Source organism: Chaetodon auriga, chromosome 14 (assembly GCF_051107435.1).
Source record: "Chaetodon auriga isolate fChaAug3 chromosome 14, fChaAug3.hap1, whole genome shotgun sequence".
Lineage (NCBI taxonomy): Eukaryota > Metazoa > Chordata > Actinopteri > Chaetodontiformes > Chaetodontidae > Chaetodon > Chaetodon auriga.
This window is the reverse complement of record NC_135087.1, coordinates 9,095,662-9,118,953: the sequence shown is the minus strand read 5'-3', so window position 1 is coordinate 9,118,953 and position 23,292 is coordinate 9,095,662. Positions and strand designations below refer to the sequence as shown.

Genomic DNA, 23,292 nt, shown 5'->3' with positions numbered 1-23,292 from the left:
GGCCAGTATACAGACCAGAGGCCATGGCAGAAGAGACTCAAACCGCACAAAGAGTCCCATTCACCCTGTCTCAAAGTGTTAGCAGTTATGCTTAATGCTAACTCTGTGACAGCAGCACAGCCTGTTTTGTTCTGCTCCTCCCAGCTCACATGGTTGTAACTCTCCCATCACTGGCAGAAGGAGGGAGGCGGGCTAGTTTAACTCCAGTCGTGTAGCCTGGTTTGGGTTTAAAATGGCAGCGTGACCAACTATGTGTGGAATCTCAACCATTCTTCGTCCTCCCTGCCAAGGAATTGGGAGCCGGGGCTGCAGGCCTCAAACTCACACATTCATATTTGGTCACTAGAAGCAGGGTGCAGCAATCTGGAGGTTTTCGAACCACAAGTGCAATCAGACACAAAAAAGAATGGAGGACGCTCCACAGCAGTCAGTGAAACCTGCTATTCAACCTGCTGCTTGAGGGAAACGAGATGATTACTTTTCACAATGAAATATAAAAATAAAACCCAACAGTCCATAATTACTTCAAAGTAGAGCTTAACTTAAAAACCTGAATACACAGACTTCAGTTTGCGTGAGCAATCCTCTTTCAACTCCAACTTAAGACTTGTCTTTCTTTTATTTTGTTCAATAGAGACTATTATTCCTCTCCCTTTTAAATTCAGCTGATATTTTTTAAGAGAACAGACAGTAACAAGTGCTTTTGATGCATAAGTGCTTCCTCTTCATGTAGGAGCTACTATCCATCAGCTCACCTGATCCAGGGGTTAACAGCGGACCCTCCATCTCCAGATCATCCTCCTCCGCCTCCTCCAACTTTTTCTTCTTCTTCTTGGGATCACGGGGCTTACGCAGTAGAGATAGCTCCTCTGGGTGGCGGATATCTGGAGGGAGGGAGAGCAAGAAAGTTCATTTGATGCCACAAAAACAAACTCACAACAAAGCAAAGCAAATCAGGACACCAACAAGTCGTGAAAAAAACTTGAGTAGTTTCAACTACAGGCTTCCAATAAACCCCATGACCTCCTCCAAAGCACGCAGACAACGTATGCATGTAATGTAGCTGAACACAGTGACATTAAGGGAACTTAAATTGAAAAAAGTTCAGGGTAAAAAAAAAAGGGGAAGAGTAAGAGAAAGCGAAGGGACGCAGGAGATGGCTAAGAGCTGTAGACAGCTGTGCACACGAGGGGTGGAAAATTGCAAATCCCTTTTCTCAGGGCCCCAACAAATCTTGCTTTAACTGTAATCCCCAACTGAGACAGGGCAGACACAACCTCCATCTCCTTCTTACCCTTTTCCTCCAACTTTTTCTCTCTCACACACATACACACAGACAAAAGCATTATACAGTTGCTGTTGGCGAGTAACAGGACAGTGCAGTTTTCACAAAAACACCAAAAAGTCATCCCTGAGGACACCAAAACACTATAAACCAAATAACCACATCCCAATTGTGTGCAAGACAGTTAAGATACGACACTGAATATAATGACTAAAACAGAGCAGCTCCTCTCCCCTCTTTTCCCTCCCTTCCCTCGGGCTTGGAGGCCAGGGAATCATCACTCAGCACTGGACTGATGTTTTAAGACGGGCTTGGGATGGCTCTGATGTAGTCGTGAGACGGCCAGAATGTGTCAGGACTAGAATGGACGGAGCTGGTCTGGAAGCAAGCACATCTGGGTCCTCAGCTGGATATGGTTTTCCCAAAAATTCCAAATACATTAATTAAACTGAGCTGAAATCTGAGAGCCTTATTTCATTATTTTGCAGGACTCTTTGTATCTCAGTTTTTTTTAAGGGTGAAAGATTGGAAAGGTGTTGCAAAATTGATTGAAGAGGTTGCCGAGCGTGCTGAGGATAGCAGGAGCAGAAGGGGAGCGAGAAGGTCTTGGCTTGGTGAGAAAGCTTGTTTGGTTTGTGTAACTAAAGCAAAAGCATTCCAGGAGTTTTAAGAACTACCAGATGGGAGCTCACCCTCTTGCTCGCTCTCTTTGCCTCCCTCCTCCTTCGTTCCCGCTCTGCTGCAGCGGTGAAGCACAATCCCTGTGCCCTTATACAGCCATGTGAGTTGCAGGCGTGCTGCCGAGCTTTAGCCCCACTGAGCTGCGTGAGGAGGCCAAATACACACAGTGAAGCGTGTACCAAACTGCGTACGTGGGTAGCACTACGCTTCTCGGTGAAGCATAGCAGAGGCATGATGCATTTTACTACAATGTCACTTTCAGTGTTCATGCTTATGACCTCATTGTGACCAAGGAAATCATCTATGAGCCAATCAGATGCGCAATAAAACATCTGATATACCTAACATTCATCAAGTGTTTCCATATTGTAAACCTCTATAGATCAAAACGTGGCTCAAAAGCAAAGATTTTGCCCACACAATCTCCATAAAACCACTACTCAACGTGGGAAAAATCTACTTTCTGTGGCAGGTTTAGGATCCATTATCAGAGGAGGGAATGAAAATACAAAAACGCCTGTAAAAGTAATATCTGAGGCACCTCTACTGGGTCGTTGTTGCTGAGCGCCTGGAAAACAACAGAAGTGGGAAATGGGTGGGTGGGATAAATAAATTGACAGATATGTGTTTTTCATCACTCCCATGAAGGGAGAGGAGGCGTAGCTGATATGATGGAGATTTCAGGTCTGCTAAAGAATGTATGCTATTAAAAACAAAGAAGTGAGGATGAGCAAGTCAGGCTAAGGAGAAAATACAAAAAAACGCTTAGACTGATGAGCAGTACAGTCAATTCTGCTGACATACTCAGCTGAATTGTATGTTTATAGTGATAATAAGATTCGTGATCTGGTCGGAAAGGCTGCTCCTATACATACTTGTGGTTGGCGTCAGGAGGAGCAGGGAGGCTGAGTGATGGTTAGAGTGCTTACAAAAGCTTGGTTGGTTTCCATTAGCAGAAATGACACCTTAGACAATAAGACCCCAATCTTCCATCCTGCAGACATGTGGCAGTAACCGGGCCTGGAGCCAGAGGAGAGGGCTTGAGTGAAAGCCAGCTGGGCTTGCAAGATCTACTCGTTGGAACACATGATTCACTGCAGTGAGTAAGGCCAGCCGCAGAAGAATCACAAACACCGTCACAGTCTAATTTTACAGCACTAAAGTTTACCGTACAAACAGACCCTACATGGACAAAAAAAATGAAAGAGGAGCGATTTCCCCCTGTGTTTTCCCCCCTGCATACTTCTTAATGTTATGAAGAGGTGCTCATTGGGCCGTAAGGCTGACTGATCAATTCTAAGGAGTAAATAAATCTTCTGGGGAAGACTAAATGAAAAAATGACTCACATGCAGCCTCAGTCTGATGGGAAATGGATAATAAGAACATAGATGGTGTGGATATTTTACATTTTGAGAAGTTAGCCAAAAACAAGTACCGCGAAGTCAAGAGAGTTTTAAGTTAAGAGTTCAGAGTGTCAGAGGTTCTCTTCATCTACCAGACAGGAGAAAAAGGTGCTAAAAGGCCACTCAAAAAGGATAATAATGCACTTTAATTTAGGAGCTGGAGGTGAGGCCAAACTGCACTCCTCCTGTGTTATGACAACAGTGGCCACCGCACTCGGGCCAGTCGAGCAGACCACAGGTTGATGGGCCATAAATCTGCTGGCCCAAAACGATGAAGCAACAGTCCCACACATATCTAAAAAGGTTTCAGGAGGATAAAGCGCTCTGACCAACACCCTCTCAACTGTCCACCTCCTTCTTCAGGCTCATCCTCCTGTACTCTTCATGTCCCGTGACACTGGCACCCTTCCCTGCCCGGTCGTCCATTTCAGAGCAGTGCAGACAAATGACACAAGTTACAGTGTTGCTGCCTCTATTGTGTCTCCGTCTTCCCACACATGGTAGCGAAGAAGTGCTGACTTTAAAAAAAACCATAGCGGTTAAGTGGAGCAGCCTGACTCTTGTTACCCTGAAGTGGTGCTTTGCTGAGAGAAGCAGCTTCTTTTTTGTACCACCTCATGTTCCCAAGCCCACAGTCATGTGTTAGTCAGTTGGGAAGAGTACATTTTGTGAAGAGAAAAGAGCCTCCTGTCAGAGGGAGGAGGTGTACGTGTGTGTTTAATGTGTAGGAAGTGAGTCCAGGTTGTCTAGACGGGACAAGCTCTTGTCTGACTGACTCCTCAAAGGGCAAATGAAGCTTAAGCAGCCAGTTAGGGGCCTTTTGTTTCTTTGTCTCAGCTGCAGACCTGATTTTCATAAAGCATTTTGTTACTATTTTCCACCACCTATTGAAAAAAAGAACAACAATCAGTAGCTTAATTGACCATTTGCTGCAGCCCAGCAACATATCTACAGTTTCAGCTGGCACTGTAACGCAAACACTTCAGACTTCAAAACAACTTCTCAGAATTGTTGACACAGTTCAAAAATGTTATCTTGCGACTAAAAATGGAAAATCCCCAATGCCTTTGCTTCACCATCAAGTGAGCAGTGCAGCACAGGATGTAAACGCTGCCAAATGGAATCAGAGGTCAAAACAGGAGTGGAACTGAGTGATTTTCATGTATTACAGTGCATCAACCTTTTGCTGAGTCCTCTGAGTTCCCAGCCAGCCCAGATGGACTTTGTCTGTGTCAGGACGCAGCTGCCATGGCCATGGGAGAACAAACAGCGGGGATAATTGGTTTTATACTTCTAACTTGGGGTGTTATGTTGATTTTCAATGCTCTTCCACGGTATGGGATGCTCCCTGTCAGAGTTTGAGTTGTGCTAAAAAGGGACTGAAAAGCAGACAAAATTGAAAGTTCAAGGTAAAAAAGAAAAATGCTGTATGTTAATATATGACAATATAACAGACATAATGTTGGTAGCATACTATAAGTCTTAACCTGAAGTGTGTAATAAGGAAAATAAACTATGGAGGGGATAAAAACAGCCAAATACTACACTGGAGGACTGAACTCGGAACTTGCTTTGCAACAGGAAATAGCTTCTGTGTGACCAACTGACCGGACACGCCGGAGCAAAAATACCCTCAGAAATAAATGAGAAAAAGAACTGGAGCCAATGGTGAGCTGAAAATCTCAACTGGCTTTCTCTATCGATTTCCATCTTCCAGTATCTCTGTCCCTCCCTTTCTGCTGTCTGGAGTGAAGGCCAAGTTGGACAGGCCTCGTCTGTTCCTGTCCCCTCCGATTGTCTATGCTGCGCAGCTCACACGGAGTCAGCAGAAAATATGCACAGGAAATTGTAAAACTCAAAGTTGCCCCGATAACAAAAAAAGAAATGCTTCCAGGCCAGAGCAGCTGTAAGTCCGCAAAGTCAGCTGTCATACCCACAGTTACGAGTTCTTAACTGTCCATTATCCTAAGTTCTGCTTTCTGTGAGCAATAATGCAGTGATACAAATCCAAGCATATCACCGCACAACATCTTGCAACATCCTGGCACGCACATAGTCAGCCAAAAGCAATTTGTCCTGAATTTCTGAATAGCTGAAATAGATTTATTACAGAAGCAGCAGACACATTCTTCACTACGCCTGGCTGAGAGACAGGCCTGATTCTGCCCCGTCTCCCTGCCTCTGCTTTCAAAAACAGCATCTTTGTATATTTACACTAAATAAAATGTGCCGTTTGTTCTCTTCATTTCATAGAACTGCTCTGTGGACTCCATAGCCTTCTGAAAAAAAAAATAAAAAGCTTCATTCCTGCCAAACTAAAAACAAGTTTGAGCGCTACCTGTAGGGGCCAATAAAAACAGGAGAGCTGACTCTGGAGCCCCAAATCCTGCCTACTGAACCCAGTCCAGTGACAAAGATGCAACAGGTGTGCTATGACCCTGTCTGATGGAAGGTTTTATATTGCTGGGGGCTCTCCAAGCCTTTCTGGAGACAGTGACTAAGAGGTGGGGGTGAGGGGTGAGGACTCTGCTGAGGAAAAGTGGGTCTTAGCAGGTCAAGGGTCACTGAGGTCCACTGTGTGACCTCTGTTTATGACAGGACAGGGTGGTGCCGGTGATGGAAGATATTGATTGTGTGTGTGTGTGTGTGTGTGTGTGTGTGTGAGACCCTTGGGTACTACGTACACCATGTGAGACAGTTAAATTTGGATATCTGGACATGATATTAGCAAAATAGCCACGTTTCCATCTGATTGTCAAGCAAATCTGAAGCAAAACTTTGAGTGAGAGTAGAAGTAGTGGTTGCGAACTGGAATCAAAACCAATCGTTTGCTGGCATCAGAGAAGAAGAAACAAAAAACAATCCCTTTGGCCATCTACGAGAAAAAAAATGGAGAGGACTTATGGAATTTTTTTGACAGCAGAAACTGGTTCTTCTTCGTCCTCTCTGAGAGTGGAAACAGCTGATCAGTCATGTGAGTTAAATGTTTGCTATACCACATGTTATTTGGAAAAGGTGTTTCTATCTCCCATCTTTTTTTCTCAAATTTTTCCATTACCATCAACCTTTCCTGACACAACACTTCAAAATACTTGTAAAAATATGTTGATGGAAACATGGCTAGTGAGTACGAGTGTGAGTAATTTACATGTGCATGAACACTTTGGTGGGTGCCTGTGTCATAAGCACTGAGACAGATTGATAATCTCTGTTTACTAAACAGTACTGTGAGACCTATGGAGCTCAGGTTCCAAGGACACGACTCCGGAGCCAACAGCGGACAAGCAGTCAGGAGACGTGACTCCAGCAGGCAGAGCTCAGAGAATGTTTGATAAACACAACAAATTGCCAGGGATAAAAACAAAGTGAGGAAGGGCATGATTAACTAAGTTTGACGTGGAACATTTCCAGAACTTTTTCCAAAAATAGTCTTAGTCGGGTAAATGTTTTTGGTTCAGCAGGGCAGCAGCAGCGAGTAGGCTGGACCAATATTCTACTTTGCCAATCAGCCACACCTCATCTCACATTTGCCTCATCACCGTTTTCCACATCTTGACTAAAACCGAAGTCTGCTCTGCCTGCCCACCCCTACAAGAGTCAATTGTTCCACTTACTAAAAGTTTTGCAGATGTCGGACACGGCCTTGAAGACGCGGTCCGAGAAGTTGACCTTGACCTTCATGTGCTTCATGTTGGGCAGCTGGAGGCGCAGAAGCTTGTGCTGCGGCGTGAAAAGCAGCCTGGCGTCGGCCTGGATGCCGTACTTGTCCAACGTCCAGTGGGTTTTCAGCAGCCATGTCTTCTTCTTCTCCCACCACAAAGCATGGTCTGACCAGTCCTTCTTCACATCTACAGATGGGAAGAAAAGAGGAGAGATGATGAGTTTTACTAGTAATGAAAGATGAAAAAGAAACCACAGAAAAGGACAGAGTGGCTAAATTGCATGGCTATATTGGTTTAATTTTCAAGATATGGTTGGCAAAAGTTAAGTGTGACTAGTGTGCTCAGTCTGTAGCCATTGCACTATACTGACCTGAGCTCACCAAATACGTCCCTCCAGGGCAGAGGGTCACGTTAGGGGTGAAAAATGGGGCATAGAAAAGGTTTGCATGGGGGCGGTGAAGTCAAAGTGAGAGGGAGGAGACGACGGAGTGTGTGAAAGACGTGGCTGTTTGTGTGACACTGTGGGAATATCAGGTTTATACCTCCCTCTTTGTTCCAAAGTCACACCGTGATCCCTCTAAAGCAGACACAAGCCACCCAAAACCCCACATAGCTCCCAGGCTTTTGCTCTGCAGGGGCTCAGCACAATGGGGACGGACCTGTGGTCTCATGGTGTGTGTGTCTGCCTTCAAGGGAGACGGTGAAAACCGCAGGGATTTAAAGGAACTCAAAGCAGCTGTTTGTGCAGATCACCTTGCTGTGGTTTCTATATGAGCAGCGCTGTGATGGGCTGAAGTTGTGTTTGAGCTGCAAATCGCCTCAAAGAAAAAGGTAAAATACACTTAATGAGAGAGGGAGAGATCCTTTGCATCCATTTCTCACCTGTAGTCGGACACATTCACAAAACAGATCAGTCTGTTACGCAGGTCAACATGCATGGCAGGCCAGCTGTTGATGTATCCCAAACTGTGCATATGTTCCTTTATGCTGTAACAGTCTATAATAGTTGAGATGGAGTGAAAAGGCCTGTAGACTTTAGCCTATTATACTCTGAGATGTTCCCCCTGAGCAGTGATGTCATTACTCCGGCATTAGTCCAGGAAGGCACTTCCCAAAGCGGTGTCTCATTTCCTCCACCCACATACCTCATCATTGCTTCTCCAGCCTATCCTCTGTCTCACTCTGGGTCTCGCTCTCTGTACTGAGTCGCCGTGTCCAGACACAGACGTCAGTGCATTCAGTCATCCTTTAATCAAAGCAGTCGATCTGAGCTGCTTTTACACAGCTGTGGCAGCTTTTAAAGACATATATGCTGATTTAGAGTAAAATGTCCTCCACAATATCCTTCTTCAGTTATCTTTGATCATTGTGCTATATTATGTATATATGTGCACTTGTTGATTGAAAAACATCAACAGACAACCATTGTTGTGAAGATTTGGACTTCAGGGGACAAGTGGGGATGGTTGGGAGTCTTTGGCTGGGTTGGGAAGGAATGGGTGGGGTACCTTTCACAACTGTGATCATTCGAATAATGCAGCTGTCCCATGCTTATGTACACTTTCATTTACAATATATGCTGCAAACTGACTTCAATATCAAACTTGTCAAGGATAAATGTTACTTCGATTGGCTGACATTAGTTGACAGATGTTTCAGCAGTATCTTACTGCTGGCTAAGTAGAAATTAGCCAAATATCTGTGCTTTCGGTCGAGAAATCACTTTATTTAGTGTGAATGAATGCTGAGGACTCCTGAAATTAAAAACAGGGAAGAGCTGCATTTTGACCCTCATTCAGACACACATCCAGTTTGTTTTCACGGCTGGCAGCACATCATCTAAATGTGACATCAACACATTGCATCTACTTATTGCACAAGGAAGGACACAGCTACTAATGCACAAACTGATGCAATAATGGACTCCAATTACCTTCTGATACACAGAAAGCAAACAGCAGAACGCAGATGCACATCAATTTTTCCATCAAAGTCCAACATGGACTGATGCACATTACGTCTGCTCATTCTCAAAGGAGCACAGTCACAATTGAAAAAGACAGGGGAACGATCTTGAATGTTGCTCTACGCTGACCTCCTCCATATGTCAAACAGCTTGGTGCCATAGTAACCTAAACCTTGAGCGGCCTTCTGTCTGCATGTGTTGCTATTGTTTTCCCCGACCCTAACTTTACATAGGGGCACCCATATGCACTGTTGACACTCTCCAGCTGATCCCGTCTAAAAGCTGAATGATCGGGATTAGCGAGTGAGTGGGTGAAACAACAAATTGGCTGCTTAGAGCCGGGAAACAAGAATGCTGTGATGTGAGGAAAGCAAACTGGAATGAGGAAGAGATTACACCGGCGATTAAGATGGCGGGGGAAGTTTTAGACGAAGAGTGACCACCAGCATCTCAATGCAGATGTCATTGTGAAGGCTTAGGACTGTGTGAACTGATTTTGGGGGGTGGGAGGATGTTGTTTGTCAAGCTGTTGGGTTTTATACTGTTTACTCCGGGGAGAAACACTTGAGTGAAAACATTCCAAGCTTTCTTTCTGAGGCCCTCTGTGAGTTACTCTAACGGCATGGGGTCTAGCTGTCATCGCTCATTCTGATGCCTCAGCTGTGCAGAACACAACTTCATCGCTAGCATCAGAGAAACTGCTCCTCTTAGCGCTCTGCAGCTATTAACGGCTGAAATAATGAGAGGGAGCAAGGAGAGGAAAATTGAAAATAGACCTGAATGTATTTTCATAACTGTGCTCACAGTTTTTCCTCTTACAACCTTGTAATTTCTGGTGTCTGGGAGCAATGCAGAACAGCTAGCATTAACATTTGGCGCTCAGGTCTTCACCACAGTTCTATAGAAACGTCCTCATACTCAGCATGCATGACCACCATACAGTTTGTGGCGAGGCATGAATGCACGCCTTGGCTGGTCCCCGTAACCCTCAACACGCTCTCAATGGTCCCTGCTCCACCGTTTCCTTGTCGCCGCCCACGGCCAAAACCTTAATGGGCATAGTCTTTCCTTCTGCTTGCTTGTGTCATTACGCAGTGGTTCGATGTGTTGTGATTGGACGACGGCAGCTCGGGTAGGCGTCCATTGGGTTCTTTCAGCAACAAGGTGGTAACTCAATCCACAGAGAGGGAGGGAGAGAGGGCCAATGGCATCTCCAAGCTAAAAATACAGCCTGCCAAGCCTGACGTAATGCAGCAGCCAGAGGAGTGGGGGCCTAAGTAATTGGGTGCATTAAATGTGGACCCACAGCTCCTCAGTAGAGTGATATGTGTGTGCGTGTATGTGTGTGTACACAAGGAGGACTTGAAAGACAAGGGGAGGGGAAACACAATGGCAAAACCATGTTTTATGACCTCTGCAGGATGTGAAATATGATACAGAGATTGTGTGTGTGTGTGTGTGTGTGTGTGTGTGTGGGTGTGGGTGCGCACAGGTTTGGGGATTTGTCGAAGCGAGCGTTCTTATCCATCCATTAACTACATTAGCTCCGTGTGTTTGTGCGAGTGTGCGCTTTAACAAGCCAAATTAATCCATAAATTCTGTCAAACTGAGTTATTTTCATTCACCACCACCACCACGGCAGCTACCGACCAGGGACCACTTCCTCTGCTTTGTGCACCAGATACCACAGCGAGACACACTGCTTTAAAAAGATGCAGATTTTTAGTGAGTATTCTCCAAAGCAATTAAGCAAAAAAAGCACAGAACCCGCAGTGAAATTGTATTTAAAATGTTGCATACTAGGCACAAACGTACCCAGTTTGTAGGGATTTTATTTAGATACTAAAGGAAACTGAACTGTCCCTCCTTCCCTCTCCTCCCCATCACTCCTCTTTGCTCTCCCCATCCCTCCCTTCCTACTCCGAGTATCTGTGGTGTTTACATTTCGTGACAGCTATGTTTATGGAGGACTGTCTGTGAGGGGGAGGGGATGGGACGACAAGAGAGGATGAGGGAGACGGAATGAGAGAAAGGGCATGAAAAGGAGAGATGAGGAGGATGAGCAGAGGACAAGGGAGAAGCTCATACTGGGGACAAAATAATATGAGACACAGCAAGACTGAGCAAGCATGAGGAAGTGGAAAGTCAAATTCTACCACGCAGAAATACTAAAAATACAAATAGCATCTCCAATTTTATCGCCTGCATAAAAATGAAAAACTAGCCAGAGATTAAGCAGTTGAGTTTGTATCTAGTGGTTGCTAACACACACTCTCACACACACACACACACACAGAGATTGGGTAACTGATGCGACACTCTCAGCTGTCTGGTTTATTGGTTTGTGGTTGCGTAAACATTTTTCCATCAAAAACTATTCCTGCATTCCCATTAAAGTTATGTTGCCGGTTGATATGTTACCATTTAAAAGGCACCTCCTAAAGTCCTGCCATGATGTAACAGAGGCTGCAACAAAGACCTATTTCAATCATTGATTCATCTGCTGATTATTTCCTCCATTTATCATTGGGTGGATGAAATGCCAAGAGACAGTGAAGGGTAAAGCCTAAGGTGAAACCATCAAATTGCCTGTTTTATTGGGCTCACAGTCCAAGAACCAAAATATACTCAACTTATTATCACATATGAGTAAGAGGAGCAGCAAATTCCCACAAATGACTGGCTGAACTGCCAAGTGTTTGGCATTTTAGCTCTAAAGATGACTTAAAGACAACTTAAGTTTGACTAATGAATTAATCATTGCAGCTCTCAAAGGAAGCCCATGTTGTTGCATGTGCACTCAATGACTCATATTCATTCATTATTAGGCTTCAACCAGCAGGGCAGTGACAGTCAGCTGATGCCTAAAGCAAAATCCAGGTTCATCTTTTGCATCATTGATGCAGCTGATTTAAGTCAGGACTTTTTCCACTGTGCTTGTACATTTAGCCCTTTCCTCCCTTTTCATGAGCTGTCGGAGCCAAGCTGTTAGCTATCAGTGATAACCATGGCCATGCAGTGCGAGGCTTTGTCATTTCCAGCCATCAGCTGATAAAAACATTACAGCTGGGTGAGGCTGGTCATGCCGTTTCCTTGGTGACTCCTGGCTGACGCCGCGGGGGCAGTGGTGCGAGGCGATGACTTGTTTTCATACACAACAAAGACACGGAGCCACAAGTTTGTCAGTCGTATTCTTTCTCCCACACACGCACACACAGTTCATCCCCCTCTACAACATGAAAGCCTTTCTCCCTCTAAATATATTCACGTCTGAAGCAGGGTGAAGGTCGGTATTGACAAGCAAAGATACAGGAAGCAACTGTTCTGCACTGTCCTTAAATTAGATCTACAGTAGATGGCCTTTAAGCACTCGCTTGTGCCCTCATGCTAGATAGTATTAACATCAGATACCCAGCATGTACACAAGTTCGATGGAGACAGGCGATGACAATATCTGTGTGGCAGACACGCGACAGAGAGTCCCGTGAGACTGCAGTGAAGATTTAAGTGATACAGTGAATTCAACAATACCGCGGCTCATTTTAAAGACAATGCACGCACCGTGACGCAGTCGAAGTGACAGCAGACAAACTCGTTTCTGGACTTGTGACAAATGATCAACAGATAAGCTAAATCCAGAAGTCATGTGTTCCATCTAGAACACAACCAAGAGTGAGTAATACTGGCAACACAACAATGACTGCCTGAGTCTGACACCCATAAAGATGAAATCATTGACTAATATTCTGATCTTTTCCAGCTGTGTCCTTTGGGTATTCACTAACCAATACCATTAAAACTCAAGCGCTTTCCATCGACAACCTGAGCTGACCGAGGTTAGCCGAGCTTATTTCTGCCTGTTATTTTACAACAGCTCAGCTTCCCGCTAATAGTCAATCAATCAGGCCATTTATCACAGGCATTAAATATGCAACACACTGCGCCTGTTGGACCCAGAGTCTGCTGGCAGGCAAGCGGTCAAACATTACCTGAAAAGACAACGGGGCACTTAATGCTGCCATTAAAGCTTTTTAGGCTGCAGAAATACAACAGAAAAGGTTCAGCGGGGTTGTGTCCTGTCAGTGACACACAGAGATCCTTTAAAAGGTCATGGCTGGCTTAAAAGGTGTCAGGGGATATTGTGACAGATATTGATTGAATTCTGCCAGTAAGACTTCCCCCAAACACACACACGCGTGCACACACACACACAGACGCACAGACACACAGTCCAAATCTGTGAAAGCAAAACCGGGCTCCATACACGGAGAGATAATAAGAGTGGAGTGAATCTGAAATCTTAACAGGAAATTTAGGAGCATCCTGCCCGTTACAGTAAGAAGAGAGTGCAACAGCGCTGGCTTTGATGCATTAGGAGAGGCCAGGAGGGCTATTAGAGGAAACCTCCTTAGAGACATGTAGTTTGTATCCATTTGTGTCATTTTCCAAACACAGAGACACAGTGGGGGTACTCCCCCTCCACCCTGACACAGCTTTATACAATTAAATGTTCAGGGACCCGGTGGAGCAATGACATTACAAAGAAACTCTGGGACCAAGATCAATGGAGCAGATAGGCAATATTCATCTGTCCTTCTATCCACGGACACATCCTGCCAGACGTCCCCTCAGGACTACGATAAGTCGTCCCACTGATGCCTCTGTGAGTTCAGCAGGACGCTCAGTTGCTCTCCAGCTTCTAGGTGCTTTTCTCTAGAAATCCTGAGGAGCAACTGGCAATTCTGAATACCTAAGGCAGCTAAGCACAATTGCTTCTGGCTCGAATATTTGAAAAATGAGCTTATTTACTGTTTAATAAATGAACAGATTATACTGACAATCACTTTTATGTACAAATACAAAAACAACCAGAAAATGGTTGTGTCTATTTAATTGTGACTCTTGGTCAGATAAATAAGCAACCTCAAGACATAATTTTCTCCACTTTTATCATTTTTCAGAAACAAATGCACCTACTATGGAGCAAATGAGAAAATTAAATTAGTGGGAACCATGGCAGGCTTTAAACTGGATGGCACATTAATCATGTATAAACTTTAAACAGCTGCCTTAACAGAGGCTCATCCCTTGGTTATGAAAACAAACACCTCTCTCCTGCCCTTTAGCACTGTAAAAGTGGGAGTACAGAGACAGACTGAGAGGCAGGGACAGCTTTAAATGAATGAAATGTGGGCTGAGAACCTAGACAAAAACTCTGGATCAGTTTACTCCACTGTCATACAGGTGTGTGGTGTTACAACAACAATGTGCTGCTCTAACATTTCCTTCCACTGGATCCTCTGCGCTGCCTGCTATTACAGGAAGGCGAGAGGGACAAAAAGCAACAAGCTTCAGATTCCCAGACGAGCCATGAAAGTTCGTTCCACTGCATGTTTAAAATGCCAAACATAGCCAATTAAATCATCCTTAACAAGCACAGCAAGCCCTTCCATGAAAGTGGACAGAGGGTGAAAACTGGAAAAGAAAAATTGAGATATTTCAAAAATGCAAACTGATTACACTGTGCTTTGCAAATATATATATATATATATATATATATAGACAATCACTACCCTGTTCAGAATAATGTATCAAGAGATATTTGGAGCAGCTGATATTGTTAGCACATGACCCTTCATCAAGGGAGTGCATTGAAACTACCAGCTGTCAAAGTCAAGCTTAGTCCAGTCTTAACAGAAACTTTTCCTTGGACAATGTGTAAGTAAGTAACTTTGTAGCATTTCACAGATTAATGTTTCATGTTTCTTGCCGTGCCACCGTCTCCTTTAAATTCTCTGTCATAGCACTAAAGCATCAGTCAAGGTCTGATCATCGGGAGGTCATTTTTCCATGCGGTAACATGTGACAGTCTGACTAACTTTTCATTCAATCCACTGTTGGTACCGCCAAGCACAATGTAATGAAAGAAGAAATATTAAACATATTTTAAAATCTTTTAGTTTGGGGCAGATCTCTTTGTGTAGGCTAATCTAATATATGGCAAGCAATGAGTTTGACTGTGAATATATAGGCCAGGGGTCTGTGTGCGAGCACTGAGGGCAGAACAGCACAATCACTGTAGCATCTTGCTAGTGAAACAGGAAAGCTCTGGCCTGGGCAGGACCACTACTTAGGCTAACTACTTCCTGTCAAAGAGATTACAGAGCTGGACGATCACACAGGCTGCCAGACCGCTTCTCACTTTGTAATGCCAAACGTTTAGGACGACTCCACAGTCACAATCAATGAGTCTCATTACACACAGTGATACATCTGTGTGTCATGGTGAGATGATATGAGGAGAGGGGAAAGCGGTTAGCCACCCATCAAAGGAATCTTACACCGTCCTGGTGTGAGAATGTGAAGATGTGAGCCGTTCACAACTCTCACATCATCAGGACAGATAGGACTACCATATCTCAGCTCTTCATCTCGCTCTCTGCCGGGACTGAAGACCCTTCTTTCCCCTCAGTGAGGGGACACGGAGAGGGCAGGAAGGCGGGAATGCAAGGAAGGCGCAAGGGAGAAGGCGCATTAAAAAAAGCCCAGAGGAAGTTCAGCATCCTGTGTTAAATCGCATCTGTTTCCTAATGAAACCTGCACTCCATTGTCAAACCAAAGCCATCTCCCCCCGGTCAGCATAACCTCCAACAGAAAGCATCTTGACAAAAAGGACGATTCAAACAGCTCACAAACTGGACAATTATCTCGAAAACAAAGCATCTCAGAGGAAATATTTGAATTACTTTAAAGTCATTTCTAAGGGTAAACTTTATTGCTAATTACAAACATGTTTCCTATATGATTCGCTCCAAAAAGACTGAAACGAATGTGGCATGGTAACATTTGCCAAATCGCTTGAGATGTGAATATGTAGGTCATCACAAATACAAAACACACATTTTCTCTGACATGCAGGGAAAGTTCTCTGCGGCCGGCTGGTGGTACGGCAGCCAAAAACTGCAGGCCCCTCTCTGGAAACAACCGCATGAACTATCAGAGTCACACTCGACCAATTAGGTTGCTGGAGTTCTATTTATGGAACATTTAACAGTCAGCGTACATGAACCTGGGTCAGAAACCATGAGAAAGTGAACAACATGTACTTCCATGTTTTCGATTGATTAGTAAGCTTTGCTACGTGGCTGGAGGAGTGGATGGTGTCAAATAGCAAGACATGGCCGCCACAAAAAAAAAAAAAAGTGAGACAAAAAATATTTTCCACAAAATGCATTTAGATGAAGCGGGAGCGAGAAAGGAGGGTGAAAACAGAGGGGAAGAGGGAGAAAGGAAAAGGGGGAGGGCTGACAGAGAGAGGGGGAGGTGGATGAAGCAGGCAGCAGAGAATCCAGTAATGACGGCAGCGACCAGAGACAACATGCCAAACCCTGGAAGTCATTTCCTGCTTCGTCGAAGACTTTTATGGAATTCTAGCAGCGTGGCTAACGTCACAACGAGAGGGGAGAGACGGAGAGATAGACTCCTCACACCTCCCTCCCCTTTCCCCTCTCTTTCCCTCCCATCTTCTTCTCCATCCTGGCCCTCTACCCTGAGCTGTCTTTGGTGAGGCTAAGCAGAGCCAATACAACCAGGGTACCTCCAGAGGTGTAAGCGTAGCAACATTCTCACCAATCACTGATGTTTATATGCACATTCACTCTCATTCCAAATATGACAATATTTGGAATTTGATACGGGTAAACGCCGAATTCCATTTGGATATTCCGAATTACGCCTTATTCCACATGAAGCATTTTCCGATTGGGCTATGCTGATGTCAGAGTTTAAAGAGCATTCGTTGGACATGTATATCGCACATCTGGAATATGCATCTGAATTGGGTTTCTACCGCAGTTTGCCACACACAGCCTCTTACCTTTTTAGAGTCAAACTCGGGAAAAAATCCTATGGCAGAAGTGCCGCCAACCATTTAATTTCTCCATTTTTAGACATGATAAATGACATGTTAGGGCATCGACCCCTGTCAAACACAGCCAAGAATCGGAGTATGCACTGCTACATGAACACAGAAATATTAATTTTCATTCCATTTATCATGTAAAAGAGTTAAGTACGAATAGTCTTTTAAGAATAAGGGCAAACACAGGAATATTTGTGCATATGAATGTGGTCATTTACATTTGCTAGCTAATGCTACTCATTCCAAGACTTGCTTTTTCAGCGGTTTGCACAGGTAGCTAAAAATGTGTTATTTCTATTAATAAGCTTGAGAGCCTTGAGTTGAGGAACATGGAGTACAGCCTTACCACTGAAAAAGTTGGCCTTTCCACCTTTAATGTGTGCAAAATAGCGATGCATCGACGCCCTGTTAACTTTAGCACTTACTGTAAGCAACATTTGCCAGATCTAAAAGCTGTGTAACTTGGGAACAATCCCTTCAAATCCAATAAAACTCCCGCCAGCTAATGTTGTTTGTACAATATTTGTTTTCCCTTCTAAATGGCACAATATTAGCTTTTAAAGAAGAGGGCAGCACTTTTAGAAAACATCAACAAAGTCAGAGAAAGCAGCAATGATAGTAATCAACAGAAGGATGAAAGGATTACAGGAGCAGAGACCAGGGGGCGGTCAATCAGCTGGCTTTAAATACTGCTCTCCTGGAGGACTGCAGGGGAAATGGACGCAGCGTTCGCTACTGTGATCAATAGCTAAGTGCCTTCCTGGCATTTGTCTATTTAATCCATTATCGAAGGCCATTTGAGCCTGCAATGTGGACGAGAGACCTGCAGCTCACAGGAAGGGTTGAAAGATGGAGGCAGGAAACATGTGGACGAGACACACCCACCGACATCAGTGCACAACTCTGCTCACGTGTGGAAACACATGCACGAATACTACTAATGAGAACATTGGCAATCGTACTGGAGACTGCAGACGTCAGCACATTTTCAAACACAAACTGCGTCTGAAAGCTATGAGATGCAGCTACAGATAAGTTATGATGGAAAAAAGACCAAGAGCACTGTCAGCCTCCTGGAGAGCAATTACTGAATCACAAGAGGTCCTTCATTTCGGTGAGTAAGAGACAGAAAGAGAGCGGCGGAGAGGACAGAGATTTGTCATTGCACCAGGATGTCCTTTCAATGTGAGACTGACGCACGGCCTGCCACAACTCTGTGGTATATACGTGTCCTTTCTCACAGCACCGTGTATATGTGCATGCACACTTGCACATCTACAGTATCTATGTATAACTACCACGTTCAAGCAATCAGCAGATCCAACAGCGGGTATATGACAGCACTAAGGAGGTGTTGGGTGAGGACTGTGCAACACCCTGCAAGACCCTGAAGATTCTTTCCACAGGAGTGTGTTTTCCTTAACGTAACTCATTAACCTGCACAGACTGTTCCCTCTCACTTCAGACTGTACACTGACACATCAATACATGCTGCTGTGTTGGTTTTAACAAGAAAGTTCCAGTTGAAAAACCGTGTTCAAAATGTCATTTCTTTGGACAAATTTCCCAAATGGTCATGAAGAAAATGTATGTGTTCTGGACTATAGAAAGCACATCTACATTGCCTGTTTCAAGCACAAAACGTTGTGTGTCACATTAACAGTGTGCATGTCCTGCAGTTTGTGCCCATGTGGAAAACCCATGTTGTGGAAGGGTTAATGATTACAATGCAAAACAACCTGTTGACTCAGGGTAGGAGGGAGATGGCAGTCAAATAAAATGTCACCGCACTTTGCGAAACCAGTCGAGAGGCACAAACACACTCTCAAACACTCATGGAGCAGTTTAATGTCACTGCACGAGTTCTGCTTCTCAGTTAGAAGGTCTATTAGCTTAAAGCATGCTTCAGTAAGGTAATTTAACTGCAGTAATGGTGGTAATAGTATGATATCCAGAGGGGATTTAAATATGTGTAAGAATAGTAACCAAGGCTAGAATTAAAATGTGTTTTTGATAAGACAGTGGCGCAAACAATCATGCACACCCATGTCCTGTTATTTTGCTTTGGCGCAGTGACAACCAACAGCCAACCATGTCCAACAAATCAAGACTATTGTCAACATGACGACCTCAAGCCACCGGAATCCTAAGCAGACTGAAAAAAAACGGACAAGTCATTAGCAAAACAGCTAAGAAAAGGAAAACAGAAATTAGGAAGGGTCACAACAAAAGAAGAATGGTCAGCTATGATGGCTGCATGTTCCCAATACAACTTGATATAACTGTAATACAACTGATACAATGTCAAGCACATGTGGCCAGTTTTGATTTTTAGAACAATAAACATCTGTTACAAAGCTGCTACTCTGTCATACCTCATGTATCCAACCTTTAGGACACAAACAGCCATCACTGAAAGACTTTCCCCACACCACACCACAGAGAAGGTGTCGCATCCAGAAAAGTCATACCCTTCAACCAGACCTTTAACAAAAAGCGCGAACACAACTCAAACAATGGATAAGGCCGGGCCTTGAGTGGAGCTGGGGTGGGAGGACCAATGAATTCACGCCGTCCCACACACGGCAGCAACACTGCACTCGCCTCACATAGATGCTGCACAGCACAGACGACCACAGAGAACAAAGACCTCAATTATGTGGAGCTCTAACAGGAGAGCTAAAAACAGGACCATGGGCAGGGAATAAAACCTTGGAGCGCTGCAGGAATGCCGAGCACTCAAGCCCCATCGACACATAACACACTGTCACTCCCAAGTTGCACTGCCACCACCACTGGACTTTCTCCAGCATGAAACAGGGCAGTGTTCAAGTGGCTGGAACAGAGGACTCTTATGCTTACTTGCACCCAAACTTGTCAAGTGCGTAACTGCAGTTACAGAACAGTGAATGATGCAGAGGGGGGAGGGAAGCAGTGTATGGTCTCTTTATACCTTGGGTTACTGACCCATATGCACTGCAGGGAAACAAAGAGCAATATTAACCCCTGAAAGTCCACAAGCATGTCAGAGGGGTTTGAGCTGGCGTCATGCAACAAAGGTCAAGGAAAGACAAGCGTCCACAGAGGTTTACTTTTATCTCAAAATACAATGACTGTGCTTACAATCACAAAATATTCTGGCATTTAAAAAAGATAGTATTCCTATAAGCTGTTTACATGGCTAATAAAAATCAATATTCCATTAACATTTGTTTAAACACAGCCGTGCATAATCTGATTAATTCCTGTTTCATTCGTTCAACCACCTTCTCAAAAAGGTCGCAGTTGCGATATTGTCTTTTATGCATGCATCTGTACCCCAGCCTTGCTAACTGTTAGCTAGCTGGTTTGTGTACAATGCACACAGCTGACTGTAAACTGGCCAGAGGCTGTGTGTCGCAAATTCCAGTTGAGCTGTATAAATGTCCAAAGAATGCTCCTAGAACCCCAATAACACCGACATATCCCATGTTATAATCGGAAAATGCTCTATCCAAAGGGAACATGCTGTTTGCACAATCGGTATCAAATTCAGAATAATGTCACATTTGGACTAAAAGTGGAATATTAGTGTGCATCTAAATGTAATAAAAGATGTAGCTCACTCACACTTTGGAGCTCCCCGCCATGACTAAGTTGGAAAATGTCTGTTCTTAACTTTGGCCAACAGCCACAAACAGTTTGTACAGAGTGACTGGTGACTGTTTTGAGGTATTTATTGCCCAACAAATATGAACAGCTAACACAAGCAGGCCATTGACACACACAGAAATGAGGGGATGTTACAGGGTCAGAGGTCAAAGGAAAGGGCTTTCATTACTACCACCATATCACTGTTGGAAAAGGAATGCACCTTAAATTTGCAGAATCAGCGCACTGCTGTCATTTCTATCGAGTGTCAAAATTAGTCCAGACTACGCTCAAGCCTCTTTATCACACCTTATATAAGCTGCTTTGAAAAGCTGCAATGAACTGCTCTGGTCCGTGCGTGCGCCCATACCTAGCTTCTCCACAAGTTTGAGCATGACTCCACCGATGTGGATTTCCCCAGTGACCCTCAGCGACACGTCCCTGTGGAGGTCAGTGACATGCATCTTCAGTTCCCACGTCCCGTCGGCGTAGCAGCCATCGGGCATCCGGATCCCGTCCAGCGCCATCCTGCCAAACAGACCCACAGTCAGAGGGGGAAAGGTCCAGCTAAACTTCTGTCACGCTGGAGTGAAAAGAAACCCTTTGACCCCCGGGAGAGGAATAAATGTGGTGCAAAGCCCACCATGCATGCAAGGTCCTGAGAAAGAACTGTACTGTTAGATATTTTCACACAGACCCTCGGCTCATATTTCTGAGCGCGCCTCCTTAAATGAGATGGAAATTAACTGGGTAGATTTACTGTTCTTCAGCACTGTACTTGAGTATACATATGTATGTATTTCATTGCATTTACAGTATTAGTTAGCTATAGTTTCTGGTTACTTTGCAGATTAAGATTTTACATTTCACACTGCTTTTAAGAAACCAATGGTGTGACAGGTTGGACAATATGACAACAGAAAATGTGTCCACCCCCAGAGATGCTGACATAACATTAAGCTATACCATTAAAGCCAGCCTTCTCCATTGATTTCATGTGTCAAAATTAGTTGACTTGTCATGGTTGGCACTCCTCAGCCTGTAACAACAGCAACAGTTGTATGATGTCTTCTGCTGCTGTGGAGGATCTCTCTAAAGTAGTGACCCTGATGGTGTCATAGTGACGTCATGGGATACGGATTTATAACAGAAAGCCTGCGTTACACGCTGGAGGTTTGGAGTTTGAACAACATTTACCAGTACAAAACAAAAATTGTTAGCAACACTGTAGATTTTTTGTATTTCTGCATCAAAGCAATGCAGTTTTGTCACAGTCAGTACACTGGATTTGACCAAAAAGCAGACATTTCCATCTGATGAGTTCACCCTGAACAGTTTTTCAATTGATTTTCCATTGATATATTGATGAAAATCACATGGACCACGACTGATCATATTAACACTGCTCTCTCCTAACAGGCTTCATCCCTCATCGACAGTACTTTTCATACTCACACAGTGCTTTAAATACGTTTAGCTGCTGATTCAGTACAATTTTGAATGCAGTATTTTCCCCATTCTGCTATTTCTACTTCATTAAAACTAGTACAGTACCGAGCTTACTCTTCCAGCATTAGCACACTGTGATGGCAATACGACAGTGGCAACAGATGAGGTGATTTAGCTCATTAATGAACATTTGACCCTCAGGGAAGATCTAGAGAGGGATGAAGGTGAACAAATCTGGTTTTCCATCTCTGTGGCTCCGCTCATGCTTGTTGCTGGGAATAAGACGCGCCTTGTAATGTGAAGCCAGGGCCAAAAAGTCACATTATATCCCATCTGTCAGTGTTTGATGGGAGTTTGTCCAGCACAGAGTGGCCTGTCGACCCAAACAGCTCATCAGTAAAGACAGCAGAACAAAGCATACATGCCCGCGGCCGCAAGTTCAACGCCTGGCAGCTCTTACATCCGCAAAATGTGCCGCGTTCACCTGTTAAAAATAACGGTAAAGGCGAACAGGCAGAGGGATTAATTATGTAAGCGGGGTCCGTACAACAGCTCCCCGGCTGCGTGCACACTGGCTCAGTCGGTCGTTGGAGGAGTAAGTTCAGGGGAAAGTGTGTCGGAAAGCAAACAAAATGGCTAAAAATGGCTAAAAGAGTTGTTAACTGAGGCGCTGGTTACACGTAGCAGAAGCGGTAGGACAACAGAAAAAAAAGCAGGTTTTCATATTTCATAGCGGCGAACTAGCAAAGCTTTAAGGACGACCGTTAAACTCACCTTCACAAAGACGAAAAAAACCACTAAAAGAGTCGACTACACGGTACAGAGCAAGTCCCCCGTCTTTAAATCATGTATGGAGTCTTTACGGGGCGATAAAAACAGAGAGAAATCCCAGAAGAAGTCGCTGGAGAAGTGAAGTATCCCAAACAGTTTTCCTGCGGGCTTCGGCTTAATGGAGTCCAGCCGTCCCTCTTTCTCCCTCCCTCTTTCCAGCAGCGGATCACGTCACTGCTCCAATCCCACTTTTCCTTTCATACTGGGAGCTCTTCTGGTCGCCTACTGGTCCCCCCCGTCACCTCACGCGCACACAAAGACACACATACAACGACCAGCGCGCGCACGTGTCTCTGTTTGTGTGTACGTGTGTGAGTGTGTGAACTGTGGGTTAATTCTCCCTTTCTGACCTTTTATGCTCATCACAGGGCCGCTTTGTGGGATTAAAAAGTCGTGTTTTTTAACCATTATTTGACCTGTAGTTTGGTCCGATGCTCAGCCTTAACACGTTTTAAAACTGTCA

The 23,292-nt window shown here is 44.4% G+C and overlaps 1 protein-coding gene across 4 annotated transcripts in view; it reads right to left on the bottom strand.

Moving 5' to 3' along the window:
* Positions 1-23,034, bottom strand: part of fermt2 (FERM domain containing kindlin 2) — a 40,319-nt gene extending 17,285 nt beyond the window's left edge. For 2 of the 4 annotated variants that reach the window (XM_076749165.1, XM_076749167.1), the window contains exons 1-4: positions 22,773-22,912; positions 20,920-21,077; positions 6,985-7,218; positions 756-884 (exon numbers count right to left, since the gene is read on the bottom strand). In XM_076749165.1, the coding sequence (XP_076605280.1) occupies positions 756-884; positions 6,985-7,218; positions 20,920-21,076 (520 nt within the window). In that variant the 5' untranslated portion in view covers position 21,077; positions 22,773-22,912. Of the gene's footprint in view, positions 1-755; positions 885-6,984; positions 7,219-20,919; positions 21,078-22,772 lie in introns of all 4 variants that reach the window. The other 2 variants (XM_076749164.1, XM_076749166.1) reach the window with 2 other exon arrangements.
* Between the last annotated feature and the right edge of the window lie 258 nt (positions 23,035-23,292).